At 38.3% G+C, this 22,015-nt stretch overlaps 1 protein-coding gene across 2 annotated transcripts in view; it reads left to right on the top strand.

Annotated features, from left to right (window-relative positions):
• The window catches only part of MAST4 (microtubule associated serine/threonine kinase family member 4), a 292,441-nt gene that overhangs the window by 41,792 nt on the left and 228,634 nt on the right, over positions 1–22,015 (top strand). For both annotated transcript variants that reach the window (XM_051788337.1, XM_051788338.1), the window contains one exon: positions 16,693–16,846. In XM_051788337.1, coding sequence (XP_051644297.1) covers positions 16,693–16,846 — 154 coding nt within the window. Of the gene's footprint in view, positions 1–16,692; positions 16,847–22,015 lie in introns of those variants that run through there.

Raw genomic sequence — 22,015 nt, 5'->3', positions numbered from 1 at the left:
ACCTTGGCAATGAAACTAAGAAGGAGCCTTGCTGAATTTTAAGGATCTTCTTTTCATGTACCAAACCCCCTGACTACTTTTGATAATATTCTTAGGTATTATATTTCACTTACTGTGATATCTGACTTTCCCTGACATCATCTTGTGAAGACTCTTGATGAGTTGCTGAGGTAGGACGTCATAGCAATGTGCCTGTCTCCCTTCTATTTGCACTACATGTCTCTTCTTTGGGACGGGTGTGGGCATGTCCCACAAAGATCTGGTAGAGCAGGCTCTAGCATAGTCCAGACACTGGGGATGAGTTTGTGCCTTCTTGAGCTGGATTTTTGACGCAGCTTACAGTGTAGATTTCTCGTGAAGTTAAATACCGGTTTGAAATGAGAGGAGGAAGTGAGTAGATAGGTTGAGCATTTTATCCTTTTTTTTTTTTATTTAATTGATTCAAGTCTGTGCATCTTGGGGGATGCAGCTGTCCAGTCAGTTACTGCCTGGGCTTGGTTTCCCTCCTCCGCTCTCAGACAGTTAGAAGGAGGGTCTGCCTTTCTCCAGAAACCTCAGACTGTTCAGTGTGTGAACGTGTATGGGCTGGTAATGTGTCACCCATGTCCAATCTCCTATTTTTCATGACTCTTTCATCTTGTCTGGAGAAGATGAAATCCTTTCCTTCTCTGGAGTCAGATGGCTTTGCAAGACAGAAGCAACTGGAAGAGCGTGCAGCTGTTTAAGCAGTTGTCTTTAGATTAGTCAGGCAGAGGAGAATTCTTATCAAATTAGACCGTCTCAGGACCCTTAAGCTCTTGATTTAGGAAAGGTTACAGTGCTGAGTTTAATGCTGATCAGGCACACTGAGATTTTTCTGTCAACATCACCACATTTTGTCTCAACATTTTTTTGATTGGGCTGTTGTCTATCTTAGACGACTGTTCTCTCAATAGTGATGTTAACATACTGCTGTTGGCTGGCAGGGACTACAGCACCACATGTTGAACATCTCAGGATATCTTTCAGCAGTCTGTTTCTGAATATTTCTAGAACTTTAACTAAATTAGAAGAATGGAACAGAAATCTAAGATCAGATTTTTATTTTATGCTTCATTATAAAAATAAGTGGTTTACAGGCAGTGCATAAGGAGCTGCATACCCTGAGGTCTTGTTCTGGAGATAAAACACTCAGCAGTGCCAGTTGTGTTATGAGAACATTAAGAGAAGCACATCTGCAATACAAACTAGAGGATAATGAAGACTCAAATGGTAATATGAAAGGATAAAAAAAGGAAAAAAGGTATTAAACATTAGGAGGTTTGGATTGCTTAATTTCTGATTCTTCTTTGCCTAACAGTGGCCTCAAGCTGCTTCATTTGTTGTACTTAGACCACTTCCAGTAAATTAATTTTGTAGTCACAGAAAATATCATTCACTGTGGAAGCATAGCTGGTACTTGTAAAAATGTGTCAGAGAGCTTGGATGCAGTAAAGGATCCTGACAGAAGCTAAGGTGCCTGAAAAGGGAGATAAGTGGGCAGATAGAATCAGGCAGGCAGATAAGGATGGAATTGCCTTTTCCCGCTTCTCATTGATTCCTCTTTGCTTCTTCCAGGCACCTTTGCAGTTTCTTCCCTCCTTGCCACTTTGGGGAAGATATGAGTAAGAAAACTCTGAACCAAGAGCCTGAGCTAAGGTGTTAGGAGATTCTAAAGGTTTCTGTTTTTATGAAATGCTGTTACAGTGAAAATGTTGTGTTAGTTTTGGCTTGCTGTTTGAGTCAGGATTTCTAACAGTGCTGTATTTCATAATGAGGCTATAGTGTGTGTTTGCAACTACAGCATGGTAGTAGCTTGGAAGAGATTTATGTTCTTTCACATTCGTCAGCAGTCATTTATGGAGGGTCCATTGTTTCATGTTATTCTTGTGTGACCTCCTGGTATGCTAGCAATGTAAGATGTGAAGCTGTAGGAAAGGGAGTTTAATTGACAGTCACTGTATGGGGCATGAACAAATGTGGTACAGCACTCTGAGCCTTGCTGCATGCATACAGTTCTGCACTTTACTACTACAGAAATAGATGCAGCAGTAGTATTACTGTGGAAATAATGGCTTTCATAGTCTAGATTGCCTAAATATAAAGGACAATTTAGAGTGGTTACATTTCTTATTAAATAGACACAGTAATTGCACTAGTTTCCAGCATGATTCTGTAAAATATGAGCATGCATGTAAACTGCATTTTCTTTGTTGGAAGATTGCTCATTTTATTGTCTTTGAACAGCATAGTGTGTACTTATTAGAGGAAAGAATTCTGGATCCTATATTGCCTCAATGGACAGGAATTCTAGGCATTGTGGAGTAGTAGTCCTACAGAGTAGATTTCTAGCGGAGATGTGGATACCTTGGTTTATGGCACAGTTGGGATTCATAAAAGAGGCCTTGAAGTGTTTGATATTGTCCTTCCTGGAGAGGAACATGCTGCATAAATGTTGTGTGGAGTTTCTCCCCTCTGAGTAACTTTGGTAGGTTATGCTGCTGATTGATTAGGTGCTGGTAGTCTTCAAGAGAACCAAATATTAAACCTACAGTATGCAAAGTCTTTGTTGAAATTACATACTCAAACATGATTGTTATTGTTTTAACATGCAAAATATGGTCTGTCTTTCCCAAATGGTCCTTGGCTTAGAAACCACTAATTAGTGTGTGTAAGGTAACATCCAAGTCTTAGCAAAAGGAAGCAGGTGAAGTATGTCATGGTTTCAGATAGCCCCAAAATCTAATTCCCTAGTCCTAGCCTCCTGTCACATCTCAATCCAATGTGAGATGTTTTTTTTTTTTTCCAGACAAAACACACCAGACTCTAAATGGGGGAAAGGGAATATATATTACAATGACTATACAAATAAATATAATACATTATACACACGATCACAACTATCTCTACCATGACATACGTATTTACAATGGATCAGACCTCTTCTCCCCTCCAAATAAAAGTCCAGGAGGGAAGAAGGACAGATCCCTTCCAGTCTCTAAGCAGAAGTATCTTCTACAGCAGCAATCTGTCCTCTCCACATGCAGCAACTGATAGCTGGATTTCTGACAGCACTCACGAGGGAGGTATCCAAGCCTCTCTCGGCCCCTTGACGCAGGCAAAGGGGTCTTCCATGGGCTACGTCACCCCAGACAAAGGTCGTTCCACCACGGTCATATCACGAGACACAGGGGGGTCTTCGTGACAGTCTGGTATCTTCAGGAGATTCAAGCTCCTTGCAGGGCCTCTGTGCCCTGCCTCAGGCTGGCTGCGAGCTTCTTTGTAGCTTGCAGCAAGGGAGGGCTCCAAGGTCAACCTCCCACCCACTGTCCTGGCTGAGCTCTCAGGACAACGGAGCTTCTTAGCTCCTCTCTCTGCAAGTGCTGTAGCACTCCAAGGCTCTTTTGAGTAAGAGTCCATCATCTTCCTCCTTTCTCGGAGGTCTCAAAGGAGTTTGGGGGAATCTGGTTTGGTTCTTACCCCCAAAAACTCTGTAACTCTGCTGCTGACTCCTTTTTTCTCGGCTCTCCTTCCAGGAGTCCTCTCTGCGGTGCATGCCGTTTCTGCTGCTTCTCTGGTTCAGTTCTTATCTGTCCTGGCTCTTAGCCAGAGTCTCTGGATGCTGCATCTCTGCTTTCTGCTCTGTCTCTGCTGCCCACGGTGGAGAAAACATCTCCCGGCTTAACTACAGACACTTAGCTCAGTCTGACACTGTTCCAAGTCTCTGCAGTCCCTCCAGCCGGGGCTGGGAGGGGGCCAGAGCCCTCCAAGGGGCTCTGAGCCCCTTCCTCGTGGCTCACAACATGGCTACCTCTCCTACAACCACCAAACTACAACTCTTCTCTTCCGTTTGCTTGTAGTATGTTTACATTTTGCAGGAGCGCCCACTGGACAATACTTCAAAACTTCCAGGGGTTACCACCCCTTGGGGGTTACCACTTTTTCTTAGCCTCTGGGGGAAAACAAGGTTCAAACCACTACAAGTTAAAATCACTGTGGCATAGCTTTGAGATTCAAAGCTGTTTTTCCTCCTGTCCATATGCTACTTACCGAGGCTTTGTGTTACCAATCATTTTTTTGAAGTTGTTGTGCAAATAAAGACGAGGTCACTAAGAAACCAGTTTGTGTATCCCAGTTGTTCTACTTTACCTATATTTTCTTCTAAATTCCAAGAGGGAAATTCATCAGTCATGGTTTGACCCCAGCTGGCCACTAAGTGCCATGCAACTGCTTGCTTATTCCCCACCATCCCAGTGGGATGGTGTCGAGAATTGGAAAAAAGTAAAAACTGAGATTGAGATAAGAAGAGTTTAGTAATTAAAATAAAATATAGTAATAACCACCATCATAGTGGCTTAAGATGATTCAGTGTTTTTCTTTTTTGTGAAACAGTTTTATTAAATAACTTTTAAATTCAATATTAAACGTGTCCAGTTAATACAGCAGTAGAATATCACTAAAAAACTGGTTTAACTCCCACAGTGGTACATAGCCACACAAGTTATGAATTTCAAAGCTTTTAGCATGGCATGTTTTGTGGAATCTCATTAGTATGACTTAACAAGATTGTTTTATTTGCATTTTAGGCTATAGTTTAGCACATTACAGTCTGCCATTTCTCAGAATCAAAGAAAACAACTAAAATGAAGTGAAACTGTACTGCAGGTTATAAAGATATCAAAAGGAGATCTTATTTGTAAATATAGGAGAAACTAATAAAGTGTTTGTGATTTCATGTTAAATTCTTCCAAACTGCTTCTCCTTATACTGGAGAGAGCCTGAAAAATTAGATTGTAGTTTAAGAAAGATGTTGTCTTGGGCCTTTTTTGTATGTATGATGTGTTTAGTGCCAACATGTTAACTGTTTGAATGGAAAATGGTTGGCTTCCAGACAACTTTAACACTGGATCTCATTATTTTATTAGACTTTTCATTCCGTATGCTGATTTTCAGTACTTTTAAATAAAATCTCCATTTTCAAATCTGTACTGTTATGTCTTTTAGAGACTTTGGATTTCTATAAACTGATTTCTAAACCATATAAAAGGCAATATATTTGCCTTCTAATAGCTATAATTTGTTTTCAGATTTTGAAATGGTAAAATGGTAGAATGGTAAATGGTAAAAATGCTTCTGCATTTTGAAGCTAGTAGTGTGGAATTATTCTAGTTGATAATCTTTGCCTGTAACTGTACACAGATTAAAGAGAGTATGTGTGATTTAAAGCTTTTGACATTGACTTGACAACTTCTTTTGTTTTATGAAAGGTATGGGGTTCCATTATTTTGCATAAGGAGATTAACCCTGAAAACCCAGGAGGAAGTATGGTGCTTACTTGAAGTGAGGGTGCAAAGCTGATCTACAAATCAAAGTACACCTGCCTTACTCCCATGAGATATCCTAGTACACCCTGATAACAGAAGGTGATGGTTGTCCTGCTTTTGACAATGCTCCCCTTTACTAATGGAAAGTGAGAGAAAGGCTCTAACACAGTGTGAAACGTCATGGGTAGAACTGTACTTTATTTTTTATTAAATCTGGTTACTTTAGGAAAATATTATTAAGAACCCCTTCTTATTTAGCTGTTACTACCAAGTTGCAGATTTTATAGTGGTTCTGTCCTACAGTCCAGACTTTTTCACAAAATTTGCATTAAATTACTTGTGAGATTCATGGTGAATACTAATCAACTGCTACAACTTACTATACAACTAATTCTTGTAATTTAGAGAGTTTTAAGTCATACTGAACTTCTGAGAAACTGTGTAAATCTCTGAGGTGATATGATCTATAAATATATCTCTAAAAACCATACCTCTTCTTTTGCTGTTAATTTTAGATTTTCTGTACAAGGGTGAAGAAACCATATGAGCTCTAAACTATAAAAAATTCAGTTGTTTAGATTTGGATGCTTTTTACATTCCTGTTTTGTGATCCTTGGCACATACATACTAATGTCTGTTCTTTCAGATACAATGTGCAATACATTCTGCTATAATTTCCTTGCCTAATGGGACTTAATATAGGATTTTTTAAAATCTGTTGGGTTTTTTCCTTCTCTTAACCATCAATGTCATTGTATTAAGTAGCTGCTTATTTAATTGGAAAAGTCTGGATAAAAAAGACCAGGATGAGTGAGGATCAGTCTACTTAATGAGTGTAGGTTTTACAGCGGGGCTATTTAGAATGTATGGACAGTTACTTGCTTAGATTACACAAAGAATTAATAGAGGGTTGGAGTATTTAAAATCATCCTGTGCTACATTTCTGGTTAAGCTCTCACATGGTCTGCATGGTTTTTCCTAATTGTAGTGCTACTTAAGGTCTTCAGGCTAAAAAGAATAAAAACCTTCCCCAGGCCAGATAGTGTTAATAATCCCTTCTGGTAATGATAGACCTGGGCAAATTGTCTGAGACTGACAAATGGCAGTTTAGAGATGATGTGAAATGCAGTGGAGACACTTAAAATTACAAACGTGGTTCTTGATTATTGTGCTTAACTACAGATCTCTGCGAAATGCAAACTGGATTGTACCTCCACCTTTCCCCAGCTGTGCTTACCCTTCTGATATTTTTTTGCTAATTTTGTTGGTGAGACTGAAGGAGAAGCATCCCAATATCTGAATTCTGTGTTAGATGTTTAGGGCAAAACTATGAAGCCATCAGATAAATGCCTTATTCTAGTTCACTTTCAAACCAGTTCAGGAAAAGGGTATTTCATGGTAGCTATTGTTCAATAACCGCATGCAGTCTTTCTCAGCACTGAACAGAAAGAAAGAGATCAAAAAGCCCCTGTCTGCAAGGTCTCTTGTGGCAATGCTGCATTATTTAAAAACTTAAGAGCATGTTAAAAGCAAACTCAGGGAAAACCTGCATTTTCTGGATCTGTGTCTGCTGCTTGTTAAGGTTGATTAAAACTACGAGGAGATACATACTGGTAATTATAACTAATTTGTGCTCAAGTTCACACATGCATATCACTGGTACATTGATCAAGTAAAGCATTTCTTTTCTCAATCAGACTGTAAATTAACAATGCATCCCTTCACATAAATAATCTTGCTTTCATCTTGCATTGATTTATGGATCAACTTCAGCTCCATTACATGCTGAGAACCTTTTACTCCAAGCTCATTTCATCGTGGGTTTCTCTCTTTTGTTTTGTACCTGCCTCACGTAAATGTGTTGTGATTCCCTTTGATATGTTATTCCTAATGGAAGCGATGCTGAATTTGAAGCTTTATGTGGCAAAATGGATGATTTAATACTTTAATTGTCTAAATAAGGAGTAATGAATTGAGAATAATTTTTTTACTTATTGTGTGTAAAGATTATGAGGTGCTTACAAATTACTGTGGCTGGAATGCCTGGTTACACTTAACATGGCTTGGTAGTTCTTACTAGAAAGCTGCATTTCCAAGTTGTTTTCCATTACTCAGAGCACTAAGTTAACGAGTAGGAATTCTTTAGGTTGCTATGTATGTCCTGCAAATGGTGCACTATGGTCAAGAAGCTCTTGCTGCACTTGGAGCACTGATTGTTCAAAGTGGGTTTGTTATGGGGAGCTGGTCAGTGGAATAAGGAATGTTTCAGCTTGCATTTTTATTTTTAATTTTGCTGTAACTGAGGGAAAAGTGAGACCTAATTGAGCATGGATGGAGCAGATAGACTTGAATAAACAATTAGTTTTCTGAGGCTTCCAATGTGATAGAATAAATGAAAACTTTATAGGTAGTCTAGGAGCTCACTGGTAAATGTGAATGGAAATAGATTTTATAAAGAACTAAACTACTTTCACATCATTAGTATTCATGGTATAACATAAAAAAAGAACAACCAACCCTCCTTCCAGAGTATATATATTCTCTTCTGAATTATTTTTTAACATGAGACGAATGATGATGGTGTCAACAGCTGATGAAGATGAATAGGTTTCTTTCTTCTGTAGTCAACTTTTTTTTTTTTGCAATTGAAAGTGACTTTGAAGGTTAGTTTTACTAAATTTTCGTCCTAGTTAAAGAGCTAGAAAAAAATCTTTCTTAAAAATCTGTGTATGAGCAGCATACATATACATAAAAATTGGTGTGCATTTTGTGGATGCCTTCACATTCATGGAGCGTAAATACGTATTTCCATGCATTTGTCGTGGATTTCTTAAGCTGTAAAATGGATCATTAAAATAATTAAGGATGAAAATTTTGCCTGTCATGTCTAAAAATATCAAAGTTCTTTTCAGTTTGCTGTGTAGCTAATTTCTGCTTTCATTAAGAAATTAAGGAAATGGTGTGGCTAGTTTAATATTTTTATCTACAGCAGAATATAGTGCGTAGCAGTGCTAATGCTACTAATAGATCTGCATACGATAGTAAGAAAATGAATACAGCCTTAGAAGATTAAAAACCACAAGCTGCCAAAGAGGTGGCTTTATCCAAGGGAAGATAAGAAAATAGCACTTTATCATGTAATTGTTTTTCAGTGATGCACAATGTTGATAACTTTTATTTTCACTTGTTGACATTTGGTTCGTAGTGTTTCAGCTGAAAACTTGGTTGTCTTTGTTCTCTTCCACTTCTTAAAGTAGATAAACCAGGGAAAACAAAACAACAATGCTTTGTGTTAGGACTTTTGCAACTCACTCTTCCATGCCCTGCCAAGTTATTTCTTTGTGGGGACACAGCAGGGGTCAGCCACTGCTGCTCTTTGGCGTATGTGGACCTGCTGGAAGGACCAGGAGTGCTGAAGCACTTGTGTCGATGCCTACACCTTAAACCTGCAGTGTTGCATCATGTCTGAAATGTTGTGTGTGTAGCTTTTCTCCTCCTGCTTGTTTCCAGCTGTTGTCCCTTTGCCCCAGCAAAGGTGTTTCCCAGAACCCAGGAGCCGCCCACCGGATTTGTGGTTGGGTTGTGTCCTGATTTCCTCTCAAACTGAAGCTTAAGCTGATTTTTGTTGGCTTTCTCTTGCTGCCTTCTGACTGCTCACTGGGTCACTTGCAACAGGCAGATGTGGCAGTAGTCATGTCAAATTTCAACACTGCGAAACACTTTTTCCTGCCAAGATGGCCAGCAGGACAGGGACAGGAAGGGAGTATCCTTCCTGCTGCATAGTGGTAGCATGCACTGCTGCACATCTGGGCAGCAAAGTGTGGGTTTTCTTTTTTTAACTTCCTTTGTCAGACCTCTTTTAAAACTAGAAGTGAAGGTAAAACATGAGCGTGCTTCCTGATGCCTGGGCAGTGCTCAGAAGAGCTTACCACAGAAAGGAGGATTTTTTTTTTTCCCAGATGATACACTTGCAGCAGAGCTACTCTCTTTTCTTGCTTTTTTGGATTAACTTTTTGAACAGACTTCCTCACAGAAACTGCTATGGTGAGTCTGGTCCCTCTGTGTCATTCCTAGTGGGCTGACCCTGCTACAGCTTCACCCTGGCTAGCAGCCTGTTGTGATGCTTTGACTTCTCTTGCTTTTTGTGAGTGCTGACAGTTTCCCCTAGTTTGGAAACGATCTTTTTGTTTCAGAAGTACCTTAGCATTCCTGAGAAGACACCTGTATGACTCAGAAAAAAAAGAAAGTCTTGATGCTACCAGTAAGGAAAGTGCCCTGTGTGGTCACCTTTAACCATGGGTTGAACTGTATTTATTTAGAAGTGCATTCTAGTTTTTGATCTTGTTTTAAGGCCTTATATGAGGTCTGCAGAACCTGCTATTTTTTAGTATTTTAATGTTTATCTAAGCCAAGTGAGTAAATCCGAGGAGACTGAGGGCAGGCTGAATTGTTGAGGCAGTGTCTTCAACAGTGTTGCTTCCTTTGTTTCCTGGAAAGGGAGCAATCTGTCTCTCAGTCTGTGTGTACAGAGGCAGCACACAGGAGGCCTTCAAGGACTGCGTCAGAGCTGACAAAACTGTTCCATCTCAACCAGGGTAAAGTAACAATTGGCTAAAACAGCAGACTGCATGCATATTTATAGGCCACTTCTTGGCCTTGTAGAATACTGTGAAGGCTGTGCTTCATTTTCTGTGCAATCATGTGTAAATATGTTTCTAAAAAAGCATTGGATGCAAGCTGATCTTTTTTTTTTTTAACATAGCTGTAGCAGATTCTTCATGTTCATCTGACTTGTATTTATTTGTTTTTAATTGACCAGGCATCAGATTTGTTTTGAAGAAAAATGCAACTGTTTTAAAGGCAGATTTGTATTCTAGAATGAGTGTGAAGTAGTAGCAAAAGAATGTGGTTTTGTCTCTGTTGATCCTTAGAAGAATTCTTAAAATATTTCTTTACTACCTAGAATATGATAGGTAAGAACATGCTATAGAGAAGCATCATGGACTTTGTTTGCTGATTCTTTTTATTTAGATGACAACATATGTTCAGCATAATAAACTTGACAATTGTGAACAGTGACTTTAGTTATAAGCATTGTGTTTCTGTTTATATGTGGGATATAAAATGAATAAATAAAATGGTTAGAAGTGATTCTTTGTGAATCACCGAGCTTTACTATGAGTTTTTTCTCTTTACCTTGGTAAGGATGTGTTTGCAGTGCCAGTTGCAGGTTATATTCATGTGTAAATTGAGTGTTGCTGTATGAATGATCAGCAAATCTGCCTGTAAACAATACCTTTTCTGCCTCAGCCTTTTCCTTCAACACAGAGCGTAAAACCTTATTTAGTGGCAAATGTTACATTTGCAGATGTAAGAGACAAGAGGAATTCGTTAGGCTTGTGAAGCCACGTTCCTATTAAACATTTAACTTTACAAAGATGAGAGTTTTTACTGAACACCATCAGAGAGGCTTCTATACTTTTATCTGCCTAGGACTGGAGTGTGACACTTTCCTTCTCACTTTTTTAAACATCTGTGACATTTCTCGACAACATACTTATTAGTGGAATTTTATTTTGGGACTTCTGGTTGTTAATGAAAAAAACCACCTAATTAGTAAAAGTGTACTAGATATTTCCTACTTTTGGTGCACTATATGCAAGAGTTTTCAGGTGATATATCTCTCCTTTGGATTGGTGCCTGACTGGGGGAGGCTTAAAATGGGTGACAGCTCACAGCCTTTTTATGGAAGCTTTAGAATTTAATATGCATATACAACATGATCTGAGGTAGAGTGAAATTGTGCAGCATTCAGGACGAAGAAATAAAATTGCTTAATGGAACATCTTTGTTCATATTTATAAGACTGAATACTTGACTGGTATTTCCCAGTTTCTGTGAGAAGTAGAAATACTGCCTGTGGAGCAATTGGGGGAGGTTGGGGATGAAGTATTTTGGACAGTAAAACTATAGTGGATATTTTAAGAAAAAGTGGAGTGACTCAGATGAGTTCAGTTCTCATTTCAATTTTTATTGGAAAAAACCACTCCCATGTTGCAACAAATCTCAGCAGCTTGGAACAACTTATTTCCGTTATCCTGGTGTTGTCAGTGTGATTGTGTTCTCTTAGCTTCATTCACCTTCCTGTACCCTGAATTTTTTCTCCTGAAATTCATTTTCTTTCTAACTGCCTCACACCTCATTATGTACTCGGCTGAAATTGTACTCCTAAACTCTGATTTGAGGTCTTATTTTGAATCAGTTGTCATGTCCTTAATCTTCATAAAGAGAATTCATTCAAGCTGAAGAATAAACACATCATGGTAAGCAGGTGGATTTAATGCTATTGAGGGTTTTCAAAAAATACTAATATAATCCTTTCTGAATAGATGAGCTGTTAAAAGTCCTTGGCAAGTACAGTGTGAGAATAATTTTCTTTAGAGGAATGTAGCTGATTCTGTTGACACAGAAAATAAGTAGCTTCAAAATATAGTAAAAAAATGTTTGAGGGCAAATTGATTCCTGTATAACTGGAGGAGACTGTCACTCAGATTCCATCCATGATTCTATAGGATCTCTAAATCTACATCTAGAAGTCTATGGTAAGGATATTTTGATGATTCTGTTCTATGTCACTTTTAAACCATTTTAAACCATTCTCCTCTAATAATTCTGTCCCTTTTTGTAAGGTTCATGGGAAGGAGGGAAGGGAACAAGTAGGGTTTTGTGGAAGGTGTTATCTCCTAAATTTTACAGTGCTTCTGTAGAAATTCATCATACTTATGACAAAATCAGGCAGATTTTTTTATTAAATATATAGAAAAATGGATTGGAAGAAATGAATGTTGTAGAACAGTATGTTCATAGCTTGGAATTTGCCACGTATTTCTGTCTTTCAAAGTGCCTTTGTCGAGAAAGTATTATTCAGTATTTAATGTTGGGGGAGGGAGTGTTTTAAATAAGTTAACTATCCATGCATTTTGAATATTAACAGCAAAGACTGGTGGTGAGATGTATACTGATTAAAATCTCTCTCTAAGCAGCCTGTATAAACTGTATGGCTAACTTAACCTCCTTATACTTTAGATACAGGGCAGCCAAATACTCTTATTTTCATAGTTCTAATTTTTCATTGTTTTCATTTTTTAGCTGAAAAAAACTCCCTCTGTTACCCCATTGCTCCTTAGGTCACAAACATTTCTTTTAAAAGAGTGTTGAGAGAAGTGTGTGTTTGTAGGCTGAGTGCAGTAATAAGACAGTGGGCAGAGCGTGTGATAGTGAGAACTTGAATGTATAACATGACTGTCTGTCTGTTGGAAACTGCCTGCAGGGATACAGCTATTCTATTTCTTGCAACTTGCTGTCAAGCAAGTTTCACTGATAGAAAAGGTGCAACCAATCAAACTCTGGTTATCCTGTTGCATTTCTGTGCCACCCAACATCAGCACGTGTCCATATAACTAGTAAGCATGAGGTAAATACCACTAGAGTGATGATTGTGGCTGGGCAAAACTGAGTGCTGTGTAGAAGCCGCTTAAGTAGAATTATTTAAAATATCTCTGTTAGAATTTCAGCTGACCCCAATCCTCAAGATACTTGCTTTGATGTTGTGTTGTGGACAGCAATGTCCAATCTGTACCTCGTAAGACACACAACCTGAACTTTAATAGTGTTCAGGTTTCTAGGAGGTTTTTCAAATAAGAATTACTACGTTTGAATAGGTCTTGCTATTACTGATAGATTTAAATATGATATAATCTCCTTACTGAATGATTGTAGCGTTTCTTTGACTGAATTAACCACTTTGTGGGATTTGAATATGTAACATGTTATACTTCTTCAGAATTGGGTTTGGGTTCCAAGAAAGCAGGATCTAACATTCTTAGTTGGTTTCCTTACATGTACTTGAATGCTGTGCCTGGCAGGAGGGGAAGGCCATTCTGTTGAGGGCAGAAAGCCTCCTCATCTGCAAAGATTTTTGCTTGAAGTGAGATCTGAATGGGGGCTATATGCCCCCTCTAGTTCTGGGACATATAGCTGTCTACTTGAGAGTAACATGAGACGTTATTTAGAGGAAACTTGTAAGTCTGGCTACTTTGTGCAATCCATTTCCCTCGTATTTCCGAGACATCCAGAGCTGTTACGTCAAGGCTACTAAAAGGTATATCCTTGTCTACTCTTCTGGTTCTGCTACGGTATCAGTTACAATGTACAGACTTCCATCAAATACACATTGTACCTGCCCATAGGGGGGTTTTTTGCCCTTGGAAGCAAAAGTGAGCGAGCCTTTGGGTAGCTTCCAGAAATGCTTTGTTGATATATGTGTAATTGTTTCTGCAAAGCAAGAATTGGCCATCAAAATGAAAATGCTAAATTTCGTATTTCCATATTGTTTCTTTGTAACATTAGACCTTATAAATGTCTTTTAGTATAGTTGCTTCAGGTGATGAAATAGGGTTCTCTACGTCCAGCTGAAACTAAGCTGACAGATCTGGGTAAATGTCATCTACTGTATTGAATTTGACTGTTCCTTTATTAAAATGAACTTCTGCCCTTGAGAAACCCTTGGTGAAACTTAATATATAGCTGTAATATTTTAGTCCTTAATTTGTCATATGCAAGAATGCTAACTTTTGTATTGTTATCTCCATATAATAAAATCATGTTCTCCTTCAACAGAGTCTGAATTTCACCCTGGTGTATTTAATAATGGAAAACTTCAGAAATTGCATTTCATTGCGATATTTTTTATGTCGGAGGATTGCATACCAACTTTCAGACTGAGGACATCTTGTTGAAGAACATTGGTGGGAAGGATGTCTCCCCTCTTTTGTCTTTCTTTCCTCCCCAGTGCTGTTCCCAGGAGGCTCCTTATGTAGTATCTCAGGCATGGTCCTTTGACATTGGGTTGAAACTACTTCCTCCTGGCTGGTAGCTTCTGTCCCAGTGGCCAAGACCCAGTCTCCATCTGAGGGTCTCCATTTCCATGCAAGCCCTTGAAAAAGTTTGTGTTGTTGAGAACCTGTGTGCCCAAAGTGGTGCTGGAATCATACCAAACAGAAATTTTTGTTGTGGTAGAGTCACTTAACATCGAGGAGGTACCTTTGTGAGAGAATGCTGTCAAGGCATTGCAAGAGATAATGGGGGCTAATATTTAAACTGTCTTAACTTTCAAACATCATACATTTCTGAAGCTGGGATAAAGTATCTTAATTATGAGTTGAAGACCTGGATTGTACTGTGCTGCTCTTTACTGTTAGCACCATCTTAAAGCTTCTTCTGAAACCCTGAAAGCTGTGAAAATATGGAGCACGGCTTAATTGGAAATAATGAATTTTGTAATTAGACTGCATGTTGTGGAATACAGCAGTCCATTCATTGTGGGAGTGACTTGAACAATCATAGAGGTTGAATACCTGTTTATAAGGGACAAGATGAGAGGGTGGAAGGTGCTAAATACTGTTGTGATGACTTAAGTGCTAATGAGTAAGGAGCTTAATGCATTTGTTGATTTTTTTTTTTTTCTTTTTGTTGTTTAAAATCTTCATGAACCTTATGCCAGGAAAACAGACATTTAAAATGTGGTTTGTTACTTTGAAGTGTGAATCTGTTTTAAAAAAGAACATGAATTTTTGCCAGTAACTCACCTAAAGCCTTGATAGGATCATGTCATCATCAGATGCTTGGAGTAATTTGGAGTCCAGCACTGAGCAATCTCTGCCACCCATCAATCCGTGAGCAATTTAAGCATTTGCTTTTAGACTTACATGAAAGACTGTCAAAATAATGTTTTTTTAGAAGTCAGCTGTTTTCAGTCACTTCCTTTTTAAATGACTGATTTTGACTTAGTTTGTAAATTCACCTTTTGAGGTATCTTAGAGGTTGTAAATACAAATATTTGTATTTATGTATTTGATATGCCTGTGTTTGTGGAAGAGAAATAGTAACAATGGTTAATTCAATATTCTTTCTGACCCCAAAACCATCCAGTTTAGGATATTGCTAAAGGCATAGGCTCTGAGTGAATTAGTTACTTTAGTGTCTGTTTTGAACATGAATGAGTCTTACTATGCTGAAGAAGCAGATTCAGAAATTATTTGTGTTTCTTTGTGCTTTAGAAGTGTATATATCTGCAAACACTTCAATAATATGCAGATTTGATGAAACCCCTAAAAGAAAACCCTAATTAAACAAAACACTAACTAACCTGAAATATTAAATACATAGGGAACTATGAACTTGGGATTCAAAATGCTTCGTAGGGAAGACAGTGCATTGCTTCGGGATTAACTGTAAGCAAAAATGGGCTTTGCTGTGCATCTTCATCAGTGTTTCTGGTGATCTTGATTCTTTCCTTTTAGCGAACAACGAGGATGAAGCAGTTGGGAATGCGGGTGGGCTGTAGGTTTTCTGGCCAATAAGTCTTCGTACATGAATTGTAAAAATCTAAAAGACTTTGATGTGTTTTGCTTCCTAAAAAATTGTAGTAAGAATCATGGTTTGAATGATACAGAAAAACATTTGAATGATCTGCAAAATAGGGATCCCATGCAACTGCAGCAGTTTAGGGTGAAGGATGATTGTAAAACTTTTTCTGCTTTGCATACTTGTGTCTCTGCTTTTTCATTCTTTCCCTGTATTTGCTCACATGCTTTTCGTCTTGTTTTTGTGAATTTAATGAAATGTTGAGACATGAAATGTATTGTCAAAACCAAGCAGATAGAATGTTGTGTGAGAATGATGACAGGAACACAATTTGAAGAATGAGGATCTATATTTCCACGTATTTCAAAGTCAGTGTAAATGAATGCTTTATAAACAGGATAATTCAATTTTTTTTCCCCACTGGCATTGATAAATCTGTTCATTAGTATTTCCCTGGACTGGGCTGTGGTTTGCCTTTTGTTGGTAGTGCAGTGCCATCTAGTGACTGCTCACAAGGGACTGGGGAGAAATTGACAAAGAAAAACGTTTGATGAGCTGATCAAAGAGGTTTCAAGGTTGAGTGGTTCACAACTGCGAAAAGACTGCTTTATGGAAGGTTGAGTAAGCTGAAGTATAATCCCTTGTACCTTGTACCTGCAGAAAGTGCTCCTTGTGTTAGCGTGTGGTTGGAGGTGGTGTGAACTGTACAAGAGGAGGATGACTTTCTTACACAGCCAGCACAAGTCTTGCACTTGCTAAATTTTTCATTCCAGTTAGCAAATTAATTACCTAAGGTCTTTATGAATACTATTTTTTTTTGCCAAATGCTGTCATAATCTTTAGTTGAAGGTAACTTAGATTTTTCTTTCAATGAAGGTAAGCATTTCAACAGTATAGTTACGTATTTTTTTTCTGTTTCTTTCAGCTTGATCACATATTGTCCCCCCCACCTATGCCTTTCCGAAAATCCAGCAGTCCTGAAGTATCTTCTGGACTTGGAAAGTCTCCTAAATTTAAGAGGCAGTTGAGTGAAGATGGGAGACAGCTCAGAAGAGGAAGCCTTGGAGGAGCTCTGACTGGTGAGCTTGGGTTGTGTGCAATGTCACCTGGAGGTTTAGCATTTGTGGAGCTCATGGCACCTTGACCTCTGGTGTTTGCCTTGTGGCCCAACTCCTTGGGGGAGGTGTGAGCTCCACCTGGAGTTTCCATAAAGTCTCTTCTACGTGGGTTCCATGATTGTTAGTGAAGTGAGCTCATGTCTGAGGTTCTGCCTCCATGGGCTGCTGATATGTGGCCAAGCACAGCCTAAAAAGGACCCATATCTTAAGATTTCCATGAATATAGTATTTATCTTGCCAACTTAGTTTAGCTGCTTTTAGTTGTGATCTTGTGCATCCATCCATGGGGCCACATACATCTTGTTTCCTCAAGGAGCTGAAGTGCACAGATGGTCCCTCTATAGCTGATTTCATTATAGAAAAGGCAGTTTGGACTCATTTATCTGGTGGAGTTCTCACAGGGAAGGAAGGGTGTTACTAGCTAGCCACTGGCTGTGGACTGCAGCTTCTCCTCTGTGGAGCCAGGCAGAGGTAGCAGGATGCTTGAGGGGGGCTCAGGCTTTCCCTGCCCTGATAGTGTCTGTAGAAGATACCAGATGCCTGGTATCATGACTCCGTGCTGGGAGCTCCAATGGCTGCAGTGGTCACTGAAGAGGGATTGATTTTGAGTATGGAGCAAATTGAATATGAAAAAGTAGGGATTTTGTGTATTTCAAGAAAAATAATTTTTAAATTCAGTAGAATTTGGATTAAGTATGTTCGTAAAGTGCACAATTACTAATAGTTTGAAGAACTTGTTGTATTTGGTGAGAGGGACAATAGATTTCAGTAAATTTACTGGAAGATACAAATTTGAGACTCAAAATCTTGTTTTACCTGTCCAGGTGTTGTTGATTGGTATTAGAATCAAACAGGTGAAATTTAGGTTAGAGGAAGTTGAAATGGTATTTATTAGAGATATGACTGTCTTCTGTCTCTAAATTCTGTATGTTGTTCAGAGCTGTTTTTGCTTGATGAAAAATGGCACCACAGTGGATAGAGCTGACTCTTCTGCCATAAATGTCTGGGAAGTGCTCTTAGAATATTTGCTTTCCTCACTTGCTTCCCGCCCCTTTCCCTAACCTTATGCTGGAAGAAGCTCCAAGAAGCTACAGCAATACCTCTCTTTGTATTCAGTAGCTTAAAATGACCTAAAATGTAAGTGACAAATAATTCATTTTTTCACCTAAGGAACTTAAGTTGTCTCATACTTTATGTGAAGGAAAAACAGATGCTACTACAGGAATTTCTTGTATCATAGCACACAGTCATTGCTGTGTTTTTTAGTGTCACTGGGGTAAGATTTGCCATTTCCCATGCAACTTCATTTTTATCAAGAGTTGTTTTATGAAGATTTCAGAAACAGTGTAAGAATATTCGTGATCTGTAGGGGCTTTCATGAACGAGAAGTGACTTACAGCACACAAGTGTCAATTTTGCTAATCATATGAGTGAACTCTGGCATCTCTGGTGTGTTACAGCTCTAAAAGCTTGGAATGTTAACCAAACTACTGTTTTACTGAAACTAAAAACTGCCGGCACACTTCTTATTCTTTCAGAAGGAGCTGGTATGGGGGTTTAATTTTATTTTTGTTTAACTTTAAAGTGGGGTGGTGGTCTTTAAAAGCTGTTCTTTCCCATGTAAGCCCTGCAGATAAAGAGGGAGAAGACAGCCTAATGAAAAAGAAATGTAGCAACTGCTGCCATAGTCTCTGGTCTTTATCGCTATGCTTGAATTATTGCTTGAGGCCTTTATAAGGGGAAATGAATATGCTTTTTGTCTGCTTGCAATATGTTGTGCAGGGTTTCATGTCAGGATTTGGGAATATAGTGTGCAGTGATGTTAAACTGCTTTATTACTAATGCACTTTAAATGAACCTGGATACCCTAGGGCTTTGGTATCTTAAAATAGTTTAAATATCTTAACAGCTTTCATGATACTGATTAAATTAATCAAAGTCATTCTGATAACTGAAAGTTTTTAATATTCTTTTGGGATTTAAAAAAAAATGCTATAAAGAAACCACTGTAGATAGAGAACTAATTCCCAGAGTTGTTTCAAATGCTCAGTAATCTCAAGTTAATTTCAGTGTTGCTGTGGTCTTGTATTTACCTACCTTTTTTATGTACTTAAGTTTTGGGGGGGTTTAAGTTTCTTTAATGCTTAAGAGTAGTTTGCTGCTCTGGTTTGAAACTACAGGAATCACAATATCATGAAAAAAAAAGCAGTGGAGCATGAGGAGGCCTTCCATTAAAATGTGCGAGCTGACATGTCCGTGGTTTGGGTTTACTTCTATGCTCACACATCCTCTCTGAAATTTGTGTTTCAATCTTGATGTTTCTGGAAAGATATTCCTGGTCCATAGGGGCAAAAATATTTGGAAACCTGTCATTTGAAAAAGTACTTGATTTTAATTAATTTATTTTTAATATCACTATGCACTAATTACTGTCTTCTTTTATTCTTTCTTCTATTTTGTTGCTTTTAATACTCGCTTAAGTGCTAGCTTAACAATGGGTATCAGTCCTTTGGGAAGTAGTTCATGAAGGTATTTTTGAAATTATTTACAGTTCAGTCTCTACCTCTGTCATTAAAAAATGCTCAACTCCTAAAATAAATTAAGTGGGAGTAAATAAAGCAAGAGACATGATTCCTAGCTTGCAAATTTGCAGAATATTCCTATGCTGATGCGTGTTGCTCACTCCAAATGTTAGAAAAGTGAATTGTGTTACTTTCCCTTTCCTTGTGCTATTAAAAACACAATATTATTGAGCTGTGGAGCATAAGCAGTATTAACAATGAAAACAAAAATAAAAATTTAATATGTTTTTTTTAAAACAGGATAGTTAAATTCCTGCAGGGCTGAATACTAATAGAGGTGAATAGATAGGGATTTTATCTCTGGGAATAGGTCCTAAATAAATTGGGCTTATTGAGTTTATTGGGCTTTACAAGAGGGAATAATGTTATGCAAGATATATGAGAGGAAATAAAATCTATAGTGTTACAATATATTGAATAAGATTTGCGAAACCAGAAGGATTAGAGTTCCTGAGAACCTACTACCTTGAATTGGCTATGATAAATTATAGAAGTCTTTATATAGGAATATGAGAAAAATTGCGAATGATGTATAAGGTCTTTCCAGAGGGAAGTCAGTGCAAGGGAGAAGATGGCTGGAAACCTGTGGAGGTGAGACAGAAACTGAAATTATTTTCTACACAGCTTCAGGGACACCGGAGCCCTTTTTTTCCCCCAAGTTGCACAGTTTTAAGCAAGCCAGCAAACACGTGTTTTCAGTGACAAGTAAAGAATGCTTTCTAAAGTTGAAGAAAATTAAATAAATGTTTTTGAGAATAAATCTACTATTACTTCCTGTTGAAAATTGCTACGGAGCAACTGATATTAAATAAAGTTTGGCCAATGAAAGAAATGAATACTGCTTCCTGGAGGCAACATGCTGCTGTTTTGGTAAAGACACTTCAATATAATTGTTGCAAGAGCGTTGCTTTCCTTAATCTTCATTGCTGAGGAGGAGCAGGAAGACTTGGAAAAAGAGAGACTGAGTTTGGAATGAAAAGAGTATATTGGATGTGGCCTGCTATTAGACTAGCAAATCTGCTCTAATAGTTCTTGTTGTGAAGGGTTAGCAGTATTGCCTAATAGAAAAAAAGGATGCAAACCAGTATTTCATAGCTGTGGCTGCTAACTGTAAGCATTCATGAGATAAAACAACTCCAGAGTAAAAGATTTGGGAAGTAATTAATGGCCAGTTAGTCTTTTAATTTAAAAGGTCATGTTTCCAAAGGGCTATAAAGTTAAAGGGAGCATAACCACTTATACTGTAATCAGCATTTGCCTTTTTCTCTTTTGCTTCTGCATCATAGCTCCTCTCCTGCTCTGGATTCCCCCTTCCCTGCATGCACACGTGCCTATAACAGTCCTTGCCACATCCTTTACCTGGGAAGTAAACTGGATCTTTAAAAGTTCTGCTTGTGCCACAGACAGTGTAAAACTTGCGCTATTTGTTCGACTGCAGAACGAGCCCTGTCACAAAGCTGAGCTGTAGCTACCTGTTTCATAGTCCTAGGTCAGACGCAGAGGGAGAAGAGGATTGCTTCAGAAGAACGCTGGTGCCCTCCAGGTGCAAGGGTATTGGAGGCGTGCTGGACAGAATTGAGAGCAAACTGTGGTTAGGTGAGGTCAGACATCTGTGTGTACACACGTATTTAAATGCCTCTTGCAGTAGCCTTCGATTACCTTCTTAAGCATTCCTAATGGTGCACAGACTGGGACTTTAAAACTTGTTTCTAATCAGGAGAAAAGATGTTTAATTAAAAAGCTGCTTTTCTGTGGTGGCTGTTTTTCTTGATCTTTGCAAAGTTCAAAGGGCTGTCTATAGTCAGAGGGTTTTTGGCTTAAATTGTCTACAGGTTTTAGTTTGCTGTGTTCAGAGATGCTTAAATAGAATCCATGGCAGAAAGTAATGTGCAAGGATGAGAAATTAAATGAGCTTAAACCTTGGAGAGGGTTAACCTGCAAATCACTTGGACAAGCAAAACAAACTGCCCTTACTTTCATGTCCCATCCCTGCTCCTCGCTTTACACTGTGGTGGGTGGTTCAGCTTTGTTCCCTCTCTTCAGCTGCTCTGGTGCAGCATTTGGAGATTTCTCTCTCTCCACTTCTGAAAGATATGAGAACATATTGCTGGGAAGAGTTTGAATTTTGGAGAGTACTGCAGCTGGCTCAGTACTGTAATGATAAACTCTGCTGTTACATATAAAGAAAAAAAAATTAGAATTTGTTACCTATAGTTTGAACTTCTTATCTTACCTCCTGTTATCTCATCTATAACTGCCTGGAAACAGACTTCCTGCTGGGCTAGTTGTGTCTAATTATGGTAGGGCTGCTATCTACTAACCTTACATTATCTGAATTTGTATAAGGTCAAGTTAGCACATACAAATTTCATTTTATAGAACTTTTAATCCAAGAATCCTAAAGCACTTTAGGATTAGTTACTTTATGATCCAGAGATCACATAGTCTACAGATCACAAAGAGCAAAAAACTAAGAAATCTTGCAATTTCTATATTTTTTTCTTAATATTCTTGCTTTGATCAGCTTTCTACTTCTGAGTCATCAGTC

Source organism: Manacus candei, unplaced genomic scaffold, assembly GCF_025592945.1.
Source record: "Manacus candei isolate 608988 ecotype Guabito, Panama unplaced genomic scaffold, ASM2559294v1 h1tg000024l, whole genome shotgun sequence".
NCBI lineage: Eukaryota > Metazoa > Chordata > Aves > Passeriformes > Pipridae > Manacus > Manacus candei.
The sequence above is the reverse complement of the archived record's forward strand: the minus strand, read 5'-3'. Positions and strand labels throughout refer to the sequence as shown.